Source organism: Beauveria bassiana, assembly GCF_000280675.1.
Source record: "Beauveria bassiana ARSEF 2860 unplaced genomic scaffold BBA_S00045, whole genome shotgun sequence".
Lineage (NCBI taxonomy): Eukaryota > Fungi > Ascomycota > Sordariomycetes > Hypocreales > Cordycipitaceae > Beauveria > Beauveria bassiana.
In genome coordinates, this window is record NW_007930880.1 from 105,043 (window position 1) to 121,562 (window position 16,520).

The 16,520-nt window shown below is 51.5% G+C and overlaps 6 protein-coding genes across 6 annotated transcripts; 5 read left to right on the forward strand and 1 right to left on the reverse strand.

Moving 5' to 3' along the window:
* Positions 1-109: 109 nt before the first annotated feature.
* On the forward strand, positions 110-1,877 carry BBA_09110 (tachykinin family protein; the record flags this gene model as incomplete). The annotated part of the gene is made up of 4 exons (XM_008604207.1): positions 110-569; positions 635-921; positions 984-1,105; positions 1,163-1,877. 4 exons carry the CDS (start codon positions 110-112, stop codon positions 1,875-1,877), a joined length of 1,584 nt encoding a protein of 527 aa, XP_008602429.1.
* Positions 1,878-4,098: 2,221 nt separating this feature from the next.
* On the forward strand, positions 4,099-5,838 carry BBA_09111 (glucose-methanol-choline oxidoreductase; the record flags this gene model as incomplete). Its single annotated transcript, XM_008604208.1, has 1 exon — positions 4,099-5,838. One exon carries the CDS (start codon positions 4,099-4,101, stop codon positions 5,836-5,838), a length of 1,740 nt encoding a protein of 579 aa, XP_008602430.1.
* Positions 5,839-6,390: 552 nt separating this feature from the next.
* On the forward strand, positions 6,391-7,428 carry BBA_09112 (protein kinase subdomain-containing protein; the record flags this gene model as incomplete). The annotated part of the gene is made up of 1 exon (XM_008604209.1): positions 6,391-7,428. One exon carries the CDS (start codon positions 6,391-6,393, stop codon positions 7,426-7,428), a length of 1,038 nt encoding a protein of 345 aa, XP_008602431.1.
* A 317-nt stretch (positions 7,429-7,745) lies between these two features.
* BBA_09113 (epoxide hydrolase) lies at positions 7,746-8,735 on the forward strand (the record flags this gene model as incomplete). The annotated part of the gene is made up of 1 exon (XM_008604210.1): positions 7,746-8,735. The coding sequence occupies one exon, from the start codon at positions 7,746-7,748 to the stop codon at positions 8,733-8,735; it is 990 nt and encodes a 329-aa protein (XP_008602432.1).
* A 4,312-nt stretch (positions 8,736-13,047) lies between these two features.
* On the forward strand, positions 13,048-13,826 carry BBA_09114 (LPS-induced tumor necrosis factor alpha factor; the record flags this gene model as incomplete). The annotated part of the gene is made up of 2 exons (XM_008604211.1): positions 13,048-13,409; positions 13,463-13,826. The coding sequence occupies 2 exons, from the start codon at positions 13,048-13,050 to the stop codon at positions 13,824-13,826; spliced, it is 726 nt and encodes a 241-aa protein (XP_008602433.1).
* A 279-nt stretch (positions 13,827-14,105) lies between these two features.
* On the reverse strand, positions 14,106-15,699 carry BBA_09115 (Cupin family protein; the record flags this gene model as incomplete). The annotated part of the gene is made up of 6 exons (XM_008604212.1): positions 14,106-14,298; positions 14,355-14,476; positions 14,544-14,889; positions 14,959-15,152; positions 15,215-15,450; positions 15,564-15,699. 6 exons carry the CDS (start codon positions 15,697-15,699, stop codon positions 14,106-14,108), a joined length of 1,227 nt encoding a protein of 408 aa, XP_008602434.1.
* Positions 15,700-16,520: the final 821 nt, after the last annotated feature.

Here is a 16,520-nt window from a genome sequence, read left to right on the forward strand (position 1 = left end):
GGGCTTGAAATGAGAGCCCGCGACACCCATTGTGCCTTGATCCATCTCGTCTCGATCTCGATTCATCTCTCTTCAAACTCGATTCATCTCTCCTCAATCTCATCTCACCATGTCACCCGATGAGAACCCAGACGTGCCGCCCGCCAGCAACAAGGAGGACCGCTACGCCACCAAATTTGCCTTTGTCAATGAGCAGAGCCGGCAAGACTCGCGCAGCCATGCCATGCGCGAGTACTGGAAGCAGCGCCGGCGACCAAAGAGCGTCGATGTGGGAAGCTCATCCAGTTCGTCTCCGTCGTTGGCGAACCCGGGGGCAGCGCTCCGTCCATTGACACTGCGGTCGGGTCAGAGTTGCTCGAGCAGCAGCGGCACCACGTCGCGCGCCAGCAGCCGGAAATCAGCCTCGTCGAGATCCCCCAAAAGAGTGCCGGAACCACCCAAGGAACCACCAGGGATACCGACGCAGGTGCTGTCCGGGATGAACATGGTTCTCGGAAACTGCCGCCTGGATCCCTTTGACCAGTTTCCCGTCAAGCTCACCGCGCAGCATCATAAACTCATGATGCATTGTAAGAGAAATGCTCGGAGCCTGATTGCAATTCGATCGCTTTGATTAACACAGATTTTCCTCCAGGGCTTACCATGTACGCGAACATGACTTTCGGCGAAAGCGTAAAAGCAAAGTTTAACCCGCTGCGCGATGTCTTTTTCCCCTTGGACCTGTCGAATGCGGCGGCATTTAATGCCGTCATGGCGCAATCTGCGGCGCATCTAGCACGTATGCAGGGGCGCATGCGATTAACAGAAGCGCTGCATTTCAAGGCGGAAGCTATTCGCATCTTGTCCGAATGGATGGCGGATGAGAAGATGGCGATGAGCGACGACGTTCTGGCAGCGATATCCAGAATACTAGCTTACGAGGTCAGTTTTTGCCGCAAAAATTATTACAATCCGAACTCACACTAATCATCATGGTATTGAAGAGATATTGGGGCACCGAGGCCGAATGGCTTGTTCACAGAGCTGGTCTACAGCGACTTATTGACCAGCGTGGGGGTATCAGAGCACTCCAGAACAACTGGAGGCTCGAATTAACCATCTACTTGTAAGATTTCCCCTTGATAGCGTTACTTTTCCCAAACACTCGCTAAAACCCCCATAGAATTAGCATCATGTCAAAGCCGTCCTGGTTTGACAGCTCCAATCAGCTCTGGGAGATATCCGACTCGTCCATTTCGACCGGCCTCCACCCTCTATTCGGCAACGAGGATGCCCTCCCTCGTATCCGATCCCTCTGGCTCATCTCCTTCATCCAGGACACACGCACGCTAATGAATCATTGGCTCGAACTATATTCCAGCGGCATCACAAATTACGTGGGGCTGCAGCATGCCGTGGCCACACTGCACGCTGCCGTCCCCCCCCATTCCGGGCTGGCCGAAACCCATGAGTTTGACACGCACGATTATACCCGGCTGGCATGCATTCTATTCATTGTCATGATAATCCAGTCCTCCACGAGTATCCTGACGCAAACGGCAGCTGCATCAGGCAGCCAGTACCCGCAAGCCACACTGTCGCTGGCTCGCATCGCAGAGCTGGATGCCCTTCTCCTCGAGCGCGAGCCAAACTGGACACACTCAATTAACGAGCTCTACAACACGCTCTATCATGATTTCGCTTCGAATCACACGAGCACTCACATCACCAGCTACGCATTGCATATGGCAACGGTCGTAAGCTACATGTCTCCCGAGACCAGGAGAGGAGTCGAGAAAACCTTGTTGCATATCCTGCCGCATATACCGGCAGAAGGCTGGCGGGATGATAGTGATTGGACGCCAGATGCACTACTGTCGTCTACATACGGAGATTAGTGAATATACCCACCGCAATCTTATAATCTAATCATTATACTTGTCGTACTTGCCGCTATCCTTCTTCGATATATTGTGGGTGGCGTATACGATGTCGTTCTAGTTGAATTTGTCCAGCACTCCTCATCTAGTACTCCCCAGTATCATTTTTATAATCTAGAACGTCGTTGCTTCCACTCCGTTGGAGTTTATGCGGTGATCAACATACAGCTTCTAGTGCTGAGCCCCAGAGCCACATCGCTACGGGTTGACCATGCGCGTTCCCGTCGCTGTTGACTGAGGTTAGAATCTTGGGCAACCGCCACTCCACCAAAGATAGTATTCGCCGACTTGATATGATGGAGCTTCAGGGTTTCGATAAGCTTGACTTATTATGAGCCTGCAGACGATTAGCGAGTCTACTTCGCTCAGATATATCCCCATCACAGTGCATCATCAGGCTAGTCTCTCAATAGCACCCTGATGATTCGCAATGGCTGGCTTGGTAGCCTTGGTACCCGCAGAGCTACCCTTTGCGACAAACTTTGATAGACCTCGGCCATCGTGGGAAGACCGACATGTGTCTCCTCTCCCTTTGCAGCTGACTCGTGAAAAAAATTGCCCCTCATGCTGCTCCTGTGTTGACGCCACATCGCGGTGAGTTTTCTCATCATCTAACAAAGTTGGCCAATGCCGAGAACATGGATCTTCAGAATTCCTCGAGCGGCGTATCTTTAGCGTAGCATGGATCTTGTCTTTGTGGCAAAGGGCCTACCCAATGCCGGCAGTGTAGATCAAACTAGTTTCAGCCCAACCAATTCATTCTTTCTTCTTTTGTTCTTGTAACGTCCGCCGAAGGTCTAGCCCCTCTTTGGTAGTAGTAATGTCGTAGCAGCTAAGTCTCGGTAAGTGGTGGTGACTAGGGACGAGGAAGCCTTCACTCGACCCCAGGAACAAGGAAAACGGTCCGAAATGAGCGGAAGAGACGGAATTCTAGTGGTGAGCGTCGTAGCCTATCATCATTTGCGGAGCTTTCTCAACGGCTTCAGAAAGTATCTTTGTTGACAACGTAGCCACGTCCGGCATCCGGCATCCGGCATCTGGCCTATTCAAAGAGCTGCGAGATGCCGAATCTTGTGCCACAATGTCGAAGCGTTATGGATCAGTGTTTGGGTTTTCAACAACCTCTCGCGACCAAATGACGTAATTTTACTTTAACGGTCAGATAGCCGACATCTGGCCAGCCAATAGCGTACCCTGCAGCCAAGGAGTTGGCGGAGGCGCTGGCGAGAGCCTCGAGCAGTGGATTGCCACGCCCACAATTATGAGCTCGTCCGCAGCCAGCTATTGACCGACTGGGCCCGCCGGCGACTGGCTATTCAAAACAGGATCTGCAATAAAACTGCAATAAACCTGCGTTATATTCGTATTTTTAGTTGGCTGATACCTAATGCCCCGCTTTGACTGGCGCTTCAGACCCCGGTCCAACCGAGATCTAGTATTACCTCTTTGGGAAGTTGGTCCTTTGTGGATTAGAGTTTGGGAGGCCCCAGACTTGACCGCTGACACCCGTTAGGTTAGGCAACTACAGTGGGCGTACCATGAGCCCGCTACTCTTGTGAGGGACTGATTGACTATGCAACCGGTAGTAGTAGGTTGTGATGTGCATTATAGTCGTTCCTTCGAGGGAGATGGCGTCTTGGCGCATGCCCAGCCCTGCGCCACCAGCCCATGAGAACGGATAATAAGGTCTGGACCGAGCCCCGCGTGGCAAGCATTAGTTATGCTTGTACTCTTGTCTACCTTTGCCCGTTGTGTCGAAAAGTTTGCGAGTTGAAACAGACTTCGAAACCCCTAGTATCTCCCAGCTGTAACGATGGGCTTGCTGTTAGCGGCAAGTTCCCAGATGCTCTTTACTTTGGCGGTCGGCTATGATGGCTCCTCTTTTGTTTGGGCCCGCCCCATTCAGCTTATTCACTCAGCACAGTTACCGAGTTGTTTCCGCATCAGGAGCTCTTGCCTACGCTTTGCTAGTATTACCTCAATAGGCATGCGGTATAAGTGGATGCAATATCGACAAACAGCCGGATTGCCGTGATGCTACAACTGTCATAAAGCAAGTATATAAACCGCATGTCATTCTAAATACTAGATACCAACAGATAGTAAAACATTCTCAACACTCAACACTTGACAATTCCATTCTTTTATCAAATCACATTTCGTATACAACTCAGAAAAAATGGCAGTCAAAGACGGCTCCCGCTTTGATTTCATCGTCGTCGGTGGCGGTACCGCCGGCAACATTGTTGCTTCTCGCCTGGCCGAGAACCCCAAGGTCCGCATCCTCATTGTCGAGGCCGGCATCGGCTCATCGCGTGACAATGAAGAGATTCGTACGCCAGGCCGCGCCATGGAAATTCGTGGTAGTCAGTACGACTGGCAGTACAAGACGACCATGGTCAAGCGGGATGACTATGAGCGCATTGAGAAGCCAAACACCCGCGGCAAGGCTCTTGGTGGCAGTTCGTCTCTCAACTATTTTTCCTGGGTTCCTGGCTCCAAGGGCACATTTGACATGTGGGAAGAGTACGGCGGCAAAGAGTGGACGTGGGACCATCTTGTGCACTACCTCCGCAAGAGCGTGACGTATCACGACGACGAGGGTCTGTATGCCAAGGAGCTCTCCAAGATTGGCTCTGGCGGCCCTATCCCCATTTCTCACGCCAGACTGATGCCCGAGATGGAACCGTTCCGCAATCTCCTCGCGCAGGCATGGCAGTCTACTGGCGAGCCGCTGTCGGAGAACATTTTTGATGGCGAGATGCGTGGTCTTGTCCACAGCGTCAACACCATCTACCAGGGTCGTCGCTCAGGCAGCTTCCTCGCGCTCGAGGGCAAGTCCAACATTACGGTCCTTGCCGAGACTCACTCCAAGAAGCTCATTATTGACGAGGCCGACGGCACTGTCAAGGGCGTCACTGTGATTTCTCCCTCGGGCGGCGAGCTGAACTTTTTTGCTGAGCGCGAAGTCATTGTCTCCGAGGGCGTGTTTGAGTCGCCCAAGCTGCTCATGCTCAGCGGCATTGGACCCAAAGAAGAGCTTGCCAGGCACAACATTCCCGTTCTTGTGGATTCTCAGCACGTTGGCCAGCATCTTCTCGACCACCCCGGTGTCCCATTTGTGCTGCGCATCAAGGACCAGTACTCCATGGACAGCCGTGTCCTCCGCAAGGGTCCCGAGCAAGACAAGGTCTTGTCCGCCTACAAACAGAGCCATGCTGGTGCCATGGGCTCTCCCTTCCTCGAGATGATTGGGTTCCCCCGCATCGACAAGTATCTGGAAAATTCGCCCGAGTACCGCCAACGCAAGGCTGCCAACGGCAACAAGGACCCATTCTGCCCCTACGGCCAGCCTCACTTTGAGCTCGACTTTATCCCCCTCTTTGGAAGCGCTTTCCAGTGGCACTTTCCCCATCCCAATCGCGGCAGCTACATGACTGTCATGGTTGATCTGGTCCGTCCCGTTTCCGAAGGCGGCACCGTCACCCTCAACAGCGCCGACCCGCTGCAGCAAGCCAACATCAACCTCAACTACTTCAACGATGACCTTGACATTATTGCTGTCCGTGAGGGTATCCGTTTCTCGTACGATGTTCTCAAGAACGGCCCTGGATTCAAGGACATTGTCGAGGACGAGTACCCATGGGACATGCCGCTTGACGATGATGAGGCTATGAAGCGTACTGTTTTGGACCGCTGCCAGACATCGTTCCACCCGTGCGGTACGGCCCGCATTGGTAAGAACATTCACCAGGGTGCGGTTGACCCTCAGCTTCGTGTATTCGGTGTTCGAGGCCTTCGTGTGATTGATGCTTCTGTCATTCCTGTCATTCCCGATTGCCGCATCCAGAACTCTGTCTACATGGTAGCGGAGAAGGGTGCCGACGCCATCAAGGCTGATTACAAGGATTTGTACTAGGCATGATGACTCTATGGGTTGCCATTTTGAGCTTGATTATGTACCGTTAGAAATGTTATAATTATGTACCGAAAAAAATGAACGCGTCAAAGTACTATGTATTATTCCCTCCTATGACTGTCTGCATCAATATATATTTGATGAGTGTAGTACAGACTAAGACACACGGTCGACAGCAATGTTTATTATTCCACAGTATTAGAAAAGCCTCACTCTAATATACTATCCAAGGTACACAAGCGAGACTGGGCGTATTAGAAGTCGCCCCCAACTTCTCCGGTGGCGTAGGCGGAGTCCCCTTGTCGACAAAGACCTAGTATACGACATACACTGTATTCCAATGTCACCAATATTTGCAATGTTACACAATGTCATCTGTACAACTAAGTCGTATAGAGGGTGCGTTGCACTTGGGCTGAAATATTCGCGTCAGTGATTGGGGAGTGATGAGGTGTTGCACAACAGCGGCAACGGTTAAAAAGCGAGCGCCGCTACATAGGTTAGCTGTACTTTTCTGCTTGGAATCAAATATTCTGAATTCGCAGCAGAATTATGAGCAATACTCCGGGTGAAATCATTTTGACCCCGCCACGATGGAGTGTGATTGGGTTCACGTTTTCGAAACCACACTTGAGCGCCGAGTTTGTGGTCATGAGCAACCGGTTGCGCTACGTCATTCACGCAACAGATGCTTCCTTGGCCAAATCACCAGAGTTGCGAGAACAATTTCGCTTTTTCCTCGACGTGGCCGAAAATACCCAAGTCGAGGGCCATACAGTCGACGACTTCTACGAATGGGCGCTTGAACCTTTGATCCCCCTGCTATGCGAAGACGCGAGACTGACGCCCACACCAAGAAGAAGAGCACCCAACTTGCACGATTTTCTGTACGCTCCAGTACTGGAGTATACGCTAGGCTGCGGGTCGGAAGAGTTGGTACTAGTCCCCAAGATGGAGAGTCCAGAGACGCAATTCATGTTTGGCGCTTTCCTGCCCGAATCATGTAATGCATGGCCATGCTACCTTCCATTCGATATTCAACTTGAAAGGGGAACCGGTGAATCTGCTGTTCCGCGCAAGGTCATGTTGCCCGACGGGATGCCCGCTTTCTTCAAGCTCATGCGGCGTGGAGAGGAGGCCATCCTGGAGCGGGAGCTTGCATTATACGATAAGCTCCGTGCCTCGCAGCTCCCGGGCTCAGTTCGCGTGGCTCGTCTTCTCGGGCTAGTTTGCAACGGCCATAATCTCAGATCCGTGTTTGGTCTGCTGCTTACATACATTGATCTCCGAACCACATCTCTGACCCGTGCAGTCGAGTCTGGTGCCCAAGTGCGTCTCAGGCGCCGATGGTCGGAGCAAGTCATGCGAATCGTGCACAACTTGCACCAGAGAAGGCTCGTCTGGGGCGGCGCCAGCCCAGAAAATGTCATTATTGATGCGAGCAACAATGCTTGGCTCGTTGGTCTCGGAGGCGGAGGTTCGGGAGACTGGGTTCCGCAGGAACTCGTCGGCACCATAGACGGCGATCTTGTGGCCCTGAAGAAGATTGTCGACTTTACTGAGGGAGGATTGTCGATTTCTTACAGCTGATTCTGATCAAGTACTTATTTTCCATATCTAACCTTGGTGGGATGTGGGAGCAGATAAGCGTGTCGGCATGGTTCAGCTCTCGAGTCGAGTGAATCCATGTATTACAAGACAATGTCATACTTGCTTACCAAATTGGCTCTTGTTATCAAGTAAAAATACAAAGTTTTAGTTTGCTTTACGCACGAGGCGTCATGGGCACATTGGCGTCTTTAGCGGCCTGGATATGACTGAGGCTACTGCGCTATTCTGCTTACATCGCACTAACAAGTAATCGTGTCGGAAACCTGCCATAAACATGAACAACTGCAAACATAAACATGCTGATTTCCGAGCGTCGCACATTTATTACCCTTCGCGGGTACAAGTACTCCTTCATCTACGTGCCTGCCAGAGACAGCAAGACGACGCTGCTGTTCCTGCACGGCTTTCCCTCGCAGGCCGATGACTGGGAGCGGCAGGTCGCTTACTTTGCGCCGCTGGGCTATGGCGTCATAGCGCCGGACCTGCTGGGCTACGGAGACACGAGCACGCCCGACGCCCTCACGAGTTACACGTTCAAGGGCATGAGCGACGACATTGTGCAGCTTCTGGATCACCTCAAGGTCGAGTCCGTCGTCGGTGTAGGGCACGATTTCGGCGCCAACTTCCTCGGCCGTCTGGCCGCATACCACCCTGCGCGCTTCCAGGCCTTGGTGTTCTTAGCTGTTGGGTCGGGCAAGCCTGCGCAAAAGTTTGACGTCGAGGCCATTCAGCAAATGACGAGAAAGATGTCTGGCTTTGTCATGTTTGGGTACCTGTCTTGGCTCGGCGGCGAGGAGGATCCCCATGGGGTTCTGGAGGAGCACGCCCAGTCGGCCATGAGCTTGCTCTTTGCGGCGGACAACAGCGCCTGGAGAACCTGGTTGCATCCTTTGGGCGCCATGAAGCAATTCGTCACTGAGGATAAGCAACTTCCTGTGGGAAAGTGGTACACACTTGCCATGCAGGGTAGGCACTTGGAGGTTTTCGGGGCCCCGGATGGCTACAGGGGCGCGACGCGTTGGTACCGCATGCTCGTGACAAATGCCTCCTTGGAAGAAGAGGAAAGCATCGCAGAGACGAGACTGGAGCAGCCAAGCATCATTGTGGCTGATGCACAGTCGATGCCACCGCAGATGGGCATGCTTGCGGAGTGGGTGCCGAACCTGACGCCAAAGGAGCTGAAGAGCGGTCACTGGACACACATTGAGTGCGCCGAGCAGGTCAATCAGATCATTACCGAGCATATTGAAGCACTTGGGGCCAAGGAACCTGCTGAATCGGAGTGATAGATATATATGGGGGAATGATTTCATGGGAGCCCTCCTCCTATGCCTTTGGGCTAGACTAGACGTGATGATGCCCCGGGTCCTGTATGTATTCCTATTTGGCTATTCATTTTATATATTTTATTTTCTTCTTTCAGAAAGAATTCATATCTCAAGGCGCCTCATTATACAGTGAAATGTAGCGGCATCGTGACCTACTCAAACCGCGAGCGGGTGTGGGAGGAGCTTGTTACCCGAGAACCACAGAGAGATGAATTTCTCGTGGAAATGGTTGCGACGGTGGTCATCCACCTCAGAACCGGATATTTCAAGGGTATCGCGTCATGTTATCGGAATCAGGACGCAAAGGTTTATCATGCAGCTGGGACGATACGAATGTGTAGTGGAGAGCAATGATGGCCTTTCATAGGCGTTATATAGTCTAAAGGCCTATATTCCGTCTTAGTATGTACCGATGCCTCGTACTAGCGGTTCCATCAGATATTTTTAGACTGTTTTTATAGCCATTCTGCGAGTTGATACTAAATACTAGATTTAGTAAGCTGCTACTTTTATTAGTCTGAAAGACAATATAGCAAAGAACCTTGTTTCAGTAGCCCTATCCATCAACTTTCACACCCTGGCTCTATGCGCCTCCTTACTGGGTCTCTGTAGCCCTACGCAGAACGTCATCCGATTTCGTCGACACGCCACATTACCTCTCACGCTGGATTGCATACGACGAGCGCAGTCGGACATTCATTACGAAATTAATGCTTGTCATTACCTCACATGCTCTCTCGTCACGAGTAGCGTCAATGAAGGTGTAGGTGGAGCTGAAGTACCGTGAAGATTTTATCACATACGAGGGACAATAACTCAACGCCAAGGGACAGGCGTCTGTGTTTCTTAGCCTGGGGGTTTTTGGTCTGGTGCTAGGTGGGGGGCCCTGTAGGTGCACACGGGATCTCCGATATTGTCAACGTCCTAGCTTGGAGAAGAAGGAAGTAACTAGAAGATAAGGTGCCGTTAGATGAGAACCCTGATGATGACTTTATAATACAATGCGCGCAATTATAATAATAGATGCGGCTAGGGATTAATAAAGTAATATAGCTTAGTATAAATAGAATAGTACAGCTTATAACTAGAAGATGAGATGACGCTGAATAAGAACCCTGATGATGGCCTCCTGATATAACGTGTGTATTCCTTATTATATATATAACCAAGCCTCGATGAATTAATGTAAGTAAGCATTAATAAAAGAATACGCCTTATTCTTGATGAATTATTTGGTGATTATAGTAAATAATATAGGATTTCATTAATAGTAGTATACGTAGCGAGTATTCTTTAGAGCTAGTGAGAGAACGATATATATAAGTACTTCTTCTACTCCTCTATAATCTACTCATGACCTTAATGCAAGCCTAGTATCTACAACTGACGAATTCGAAAAGATGTATAAAGGCTCGCTCTCTACGGTTCTAACCGTACTGCTATACCTTCAACAAGCTAGCAGCAGTGTTATATATACTCCGGATGGCTCGATTCCTATTGACGACATTGTAAAAACCAGTCACGCAGATACAGTTCCCGGTCTCAATAATGTTGCAGACAGCATTATCAGCAATGGCCTAAGCACCATTAGTAAGTTGAAGCTACGTATACTAGAGACCCGGAAGCTAATATATCTAGATGGCTTAGACGGTGCTGTCAAGGCAAATCTGGTGCGGCGAGAGGATCCGCCAGAGCTTGGTGAATTGGATCGGCTTGCAAAATGGCTTACAAACACACCCGTTCGGGCCGACTGCGTCTTTGTTACCGTTGCGCATCTCCTTGGCACAACGCCCGAGGAAGTTTCGCGTCTTACAAACGTTCCGATACCCCAGCCGGGCGAGGGTGGTACACCTGAGATGCTTACTATACTCTCCAAACTTGGTCTTGTCTTTCGTGTCTGGACATATGGATCTCTTCCCCAAGGTGGGGGAGCTCCGATACGAACTCGGCCTCTGCACCCTGGCCGACCTCTTTATGTAGCATTTCCAAGGGCGACAGGTATGCCGCGTACCATGGGAGTTGCATACTATCTCCCTGACGCTAGTGGAAACATTCGTCCCGACGGAAACGGCGAGGTCATTGGCCACGTGGTTGTCTGCACGTTAGTATATTCACTTGACCCATCTACCCACGAGGACTACTAACATGATGAGTCTCTAGGAATCCCGGAACACCGTATGCACGCTATATTGACTATCAAGCAGACCCAAATGGCCGCGACATCACGGAATCTATACGCAACACTAGGATCGCAGCCTACTTCTCCATTAACCCAAATGCCTCGACAGGAGACCTTATTACGACACAGAGGCCAGCCATAGAGCAAATGGAAGTCGACGAAGAGCAAGCTTATCCCGGAACTCAGGACGACGAGCCACAGCTTGAGCGTCCACCTACTTTGCCACAGGATACTTCGGAGCCAATGGATGTTGACTCTGATAACTCGGATGAACCAATGGACGTTGACGAGGCAACTCTCGAAGATTGGAGGCACGGTCAATTCGGCAATGTTAGATGCGCTGTCGCCATTGCAGCTCTAGCAGCACTTTCTAACAACAAGTTTGGGAGGTCGCTCTCAGAGCTGAGTCTGAGAACTTCTAACCAGGAAGGTACTTATGCGTACTCATACAACATGCTTTTGTGGCTAAGCTAAGATTCATCAAAGAAGACTGCCGCCGCGCTCGCGAAATGGCCAACAAGACACCAAACCAGGGCTTGCCCTCATGCAGCAAGGTGAATATGCTGGAAATTGGGTTCCAGTTGGCCGACAAAATCTGGGCTGGAACCTACGATTACATCTCGGTAGCCTTCGCTGCAGAGAAGGATAAGAAAAGTCAGGATAGGCAGCATCAGCGACTTAAAATTGCCGACACGCCGTCAGCGGGACTGCATGTGTGGAAGGCTGTCGACTTGAAGAAATTCTTTGGTTCAAGTTCAGTCGCTCTGCGGGATATCAACTACGTTGGCCTGTACGACTACAGCATAGGCTTAGGTATTAGTGGCGATAGGTGGGAGTTTCAAGGTACGACAACATCTTGTCCTGTTTCCTTTTTCCGATCCATGAGCCTCCGAGTCTATTTTTCTGACGTAAATACTATACCAGGCCTGAGGTTGAGAGGACAGTGTGTTGGCAACGAGAAGCAGGTTGAAGTCGACAAGTTCGCATCGGTTAACAAGTATCTGCAACACTCGAACAAGAACAAAGGCAACCCTTGGATTATCCAGTTACCTTTTGCTCCAAAGGTTTATAGCGGCCGCCATGCGACCGCTGAGCTCGTATGGGCCGGAAATATGACCGTCAACGATTGGAAGGTCACGGGTGTCCAGGGCGGAAGCAGGAGGGTGAGAAGGAGACCGCGCAATTCTGCTTCTCCGAGGGTGGTTCTGCAGAGTGCGACGAGGGAAGTGACAGAGACAAGTACACCACGAGGGTAGATCAGGCTTCTTGAATGATGCGAACGGCCTCTCAGGTCCTTGATTTTTATATCTTGCTCTGTTTCGTGCGATGCACAAATATTCCCACTTACAAGAGTGTGCGCAAGTTCGATATCCTCTCTTTGGATTTTTGTGTTCAAGTCTGACTTGTTTGTCAATCAACTTGGTGCTAGATATCGAAAGGTTTCAGATATAAAAACGAGAGCTTCTCACTATCTAATTGGGCATCAATAATCATTTGAGAAGGTCTCATAAGCTTGTCAGCCTTGCGCCTTTGTCTAAGGCAAACGGGGTGGATCCTTGGTGAGACGGTCCGCTGAAGCGTGTGCAAAAGCCCGTCGAAATTCCGGATCGACTGCCTAATTATAGGCGAAGCAGCCCTGAAGGCCCAGCACAAAGCCACTAAAAGCCCAAGCCACAGCGCCACTCCGCTGTCACAGGCAACAATCTAGCCCCTTTTCATCCCATGCAGCTGAGCATCACCTCGTTTGCTCGTTCATGCAACGCTCTGTGGGTAGCTCGAGATGCCTTGCCCCTTCCCTAAAAATGCGCGGACCGGCAATCGCCTCGAACCCAGCAACAACCATGATAATCAAGTGCTTGTATAGCTGCGTGGCCGTGACATCATCATCGCCCGGCCTGGGACGCAGATGAGACGGGACAATATGCAACTCGCCCAGCCTTGCAGATCCATGGGCAGCGCACAGGATTTGGCGACCTGACTGCTCGGTGCTGTGCAGAGGCCACGTATATATGTAGCGACCGGTCCATGTCTGCCAGTCCTGTCTGCAATGGTCACTGTCACCGCGAATCGAAGAAACAGTTCGATATCGACATGAGCAAAGAACAGTCGCACGAGCTCCAGGAGCAGCAGCAGCAGCCACAGCTGTCCTCGGACGAGCCTCAACAGTCACAGCGGCAACAACCCAACCAGCATCAGGCTGTTCCGTGCGAACCGCAGCCTACGCACAACCATGGCCCTAGTCAGGGCACCGCGGTCGAACACCAACTTCCAAGTTATGAGCAGGCCAATGACGCTCCAACCGTCCAGCCGCCTGCGGGTGTGACACCCGGGCAGGCTGTCGGGAGGGTTACGCCCCTGAACCAGCTCAGCAACACGCCGCAATGGATCGTCTGCCCGTTCTGCCACAAGTGCACCAAGACTACCGTGCGTCAAGAAGGCGAAAGCACGCAAATGTGAGTCTGTACATCGACATGGCGACAAATGATGCAAATTGACAGTGTATTAGCATCGTCGGTGCCGTTCTTTGCCTCGTCTGCGTATGCCTGGCGTGTCTCCCCTGCATGCTCCATTGGTTCGAGGATACCGTCTGGCACTGCTCAGAGTGCAAGAACAAGGTCGCAATGCGAAGAAACGAGGGAGCTATCGAGGTTCTTGGCCCTACGCGAGTTGAACACTCTCAATATGCCCATCAACGGCCGATGGATAACTCCCGGCAGCATCAGCAGCAGCAGCAGCAGCGAGTGCCTCTTGGCCAAAACATACAGCAATCCGTGCCTCAGCATGCCGATGCTTCACATCAGCAGAGCTACGAGATACAGGCCCAGCCCTTGCAGCCGCATGCGCAGCCCCCAACGACGATCAAGACTTGATGACTCCGCCATGAACTTTACCTTGACACCCACTGAAGCACATACCCTCGCATTTGGCTTTTCCACCGATTGATTTCGAGATATCATGTCAAATTGATGTATTCATTAATAGTATTTTACTCTAGCGTTATTCAGCCGTCAAAAATGCGCCGTCGAGAGCTGAGTCGCTGTCGCGTCGAAGAAGTGAAGTAAAACGCACAATGCCGCCTCCCAGTCAGTGTATATCACATTCGCCTAGAGCCCCCCACGCCGTACTAAAAGTCTTTACGCCTACCTGATTTACTCAATCAGGACCTGCTTCTCCCTCTTGATCTGCTCGATAAAGTCCACAGAGACCTTGAGCGTCTGCGCGGCAATCTCGGGTGGCGTGAGGGCCAGCCACTGCGAGAGCGAAACGTCTGCCACGTGATCCGACTTGTAGATTTCGATCCAGACGAGATCCTCGTCCTCGGACGTGTTTTCAATGTAGTGTCTACAAAAAGTGGTCAGCGTTGATTGCATCATTGGAGAGAAAATTCCAAGACGTACCCAGAGTTGGTGGGGAAGACGGCCGTGTCGCCAGCGGAAAAGTCAAAGGTGCGAGCCGCACCGCTGCCGATGAAAGCAGTGGCTGTAGCATGGCCCTTGTGAAAGTACAGCCATTCCTCTGCCTACATACTGTTAGGATACTTTTCTACCAAACGGTGTTTCGAGTTGGGACAAATGGGAAAGACGTACATTAGGATGCCAATGTAGCTCGCGAAGCCCGCCGGGCTTGAGCGTCACAAAGGTGGCGGCAATCTTCTTGGCAATGGGAAAGTTGGTCGAGTCAATCTTGTAAAAGGTGCCGCCGGTTCCACCAATCTTCTCGGGCGGGTGTTGCAGAGTGCGGTACACAAAGGAAGCGTCGCCCTTTGCCTCGGGTGTCACGGCGCCCGTCACGTTCTTGGTTGCGACGGTTCCGTTGATGATGTACGGACTTCCCGCAGGGACGTCTTTGAAGGCCGACTCGGGTACGCCAAAGTTCTTGGCGAGAATGTGCTTGGGCGTGTGCGCCAGCCAGTCATCGAGATTGAAGGTGGTTCTTGGGGTCGGCTGTTAGTGGGTGCATGTAACTGGGGTGGAAGGGGAATAATGTCTATTGTTGGCGTACCCAGTCTTGTCGAAATCAGTCTCATCAAAAATGAGAAGAAACTCGTTCTCATCGTCTAGACCCTGAACGGTGTGGGCAACGCCTGGCGGAAAGTACCAGACATCGCCGTAGCCAATTTCCGTGGCTTGGTAGACACCATTCTCATCGACAGCAGAGACGGTAATTCTACCATTGTAGACGAAGCCCCATTCAGCCTGTAGTTCTTTGTGTAAGTTTTACATGCATGTGATTACATATTGCTACTTGATTGACGTACGGATTTATGCCAATGAAGCTCGCGGATAGCGCCCTTCTTCAAGTGTTGCTGCGCGCCAGCAATGTCGTGGCTCGAGGGCAAGTCGGTGACGACCTGCTCCCGCACCCAGCCGCCCTTGACAATGCGCGTCTTGGAGTCTGAAAAGCTCCATTTCAAATTGGGCACCACGCCGGCGTCAGTGCTCTGCTGCCCCAGGTTGTCGGGGTTCTGCAGGTCCAGCTCTTTGTTGGTGCCGCCTGTTCTTTTTGTGTCAGCAGCGCATCTTCTCCCCTTTTGCTTTCCCGCCTCATTTTTGTGTGTAAAAGCAAAGGCAATTCTCAGAAACCGAGGTATTGGGGGAGTAGTTTACCTAGGATGCGACCGCCTTTGCCGTCTTTGCTGATGGGCTGGCCTTGAGCAAACTGGTCTCCGCCCTCGCGAGGCGTCAGAGAGGGAGCGGCCAAAGCCGAAGCCGCAAGGCCGAAAAGAACGGAAGCTGCACGCATGGTATCAGTGTCAAGAATGCGGTTTCAAAACTTTTATTTATGACTACCAAACAAAAATTCAATCTGCAGGAAAGGGGCTGGCTTTTAACAAGTTCCTCTTGCACACATTCACGTGAACCCGTTCCGGGTTTGACAATCAACAAACGCACCACACTGCTAGCTGCTTTGAGCTTGGCCTGCTTTCAAAATCCCTCCCGTGGTTGACAAAATCATAGTTACATTGTCTATGCGCGTCTTTGCCTTGCCGTTGTTTCTTTTTTCCCCTTGTCTCTCGGCGCGGTCTGTACGCGAGCATATGGCGACATATAGTTGCGGAATGAGATGTTGCGCGCTACTTGTCGGGTCGCCTAGTCCCCCGAAATGAACATGTCTAGGAAGAAACTTACGATTCTTCTTAAATTGCGAGAATGTCATTCGTCGATCGACTTCAGTCTTTGTGGATGCGGCAGTTGTCAATTTATCCCGCACGACAGGGCTGCCCGTTGCATTAAAGCCCTCCGGCGGCAGGATCTGGTTCGATCACGCCATGCGGATCGCCAATTGTGTTGGTGCTGAATATCGCTTGCGCTCGGACGGTAGAGGCAGCTTGCTCGATGACAAGTAAACTGCCGACTGGGGAATTGTGGCTTGCTGTGACCCCATTTCGGATTCTGTTTCTGGGGTCGATTAAATTATGCTTTTTGTTATGCTCGCGGAGCTGGGGCAGAGAGGATCGGTCTGGGGTTGCCAAGTAACTCCTGCACGATGGGCTGCCGGAGGGATGGGACGGGAGTCCGCCACCTTGCGCCTCGGCCGAGATCAAAGGTATAAAAACCGATCAG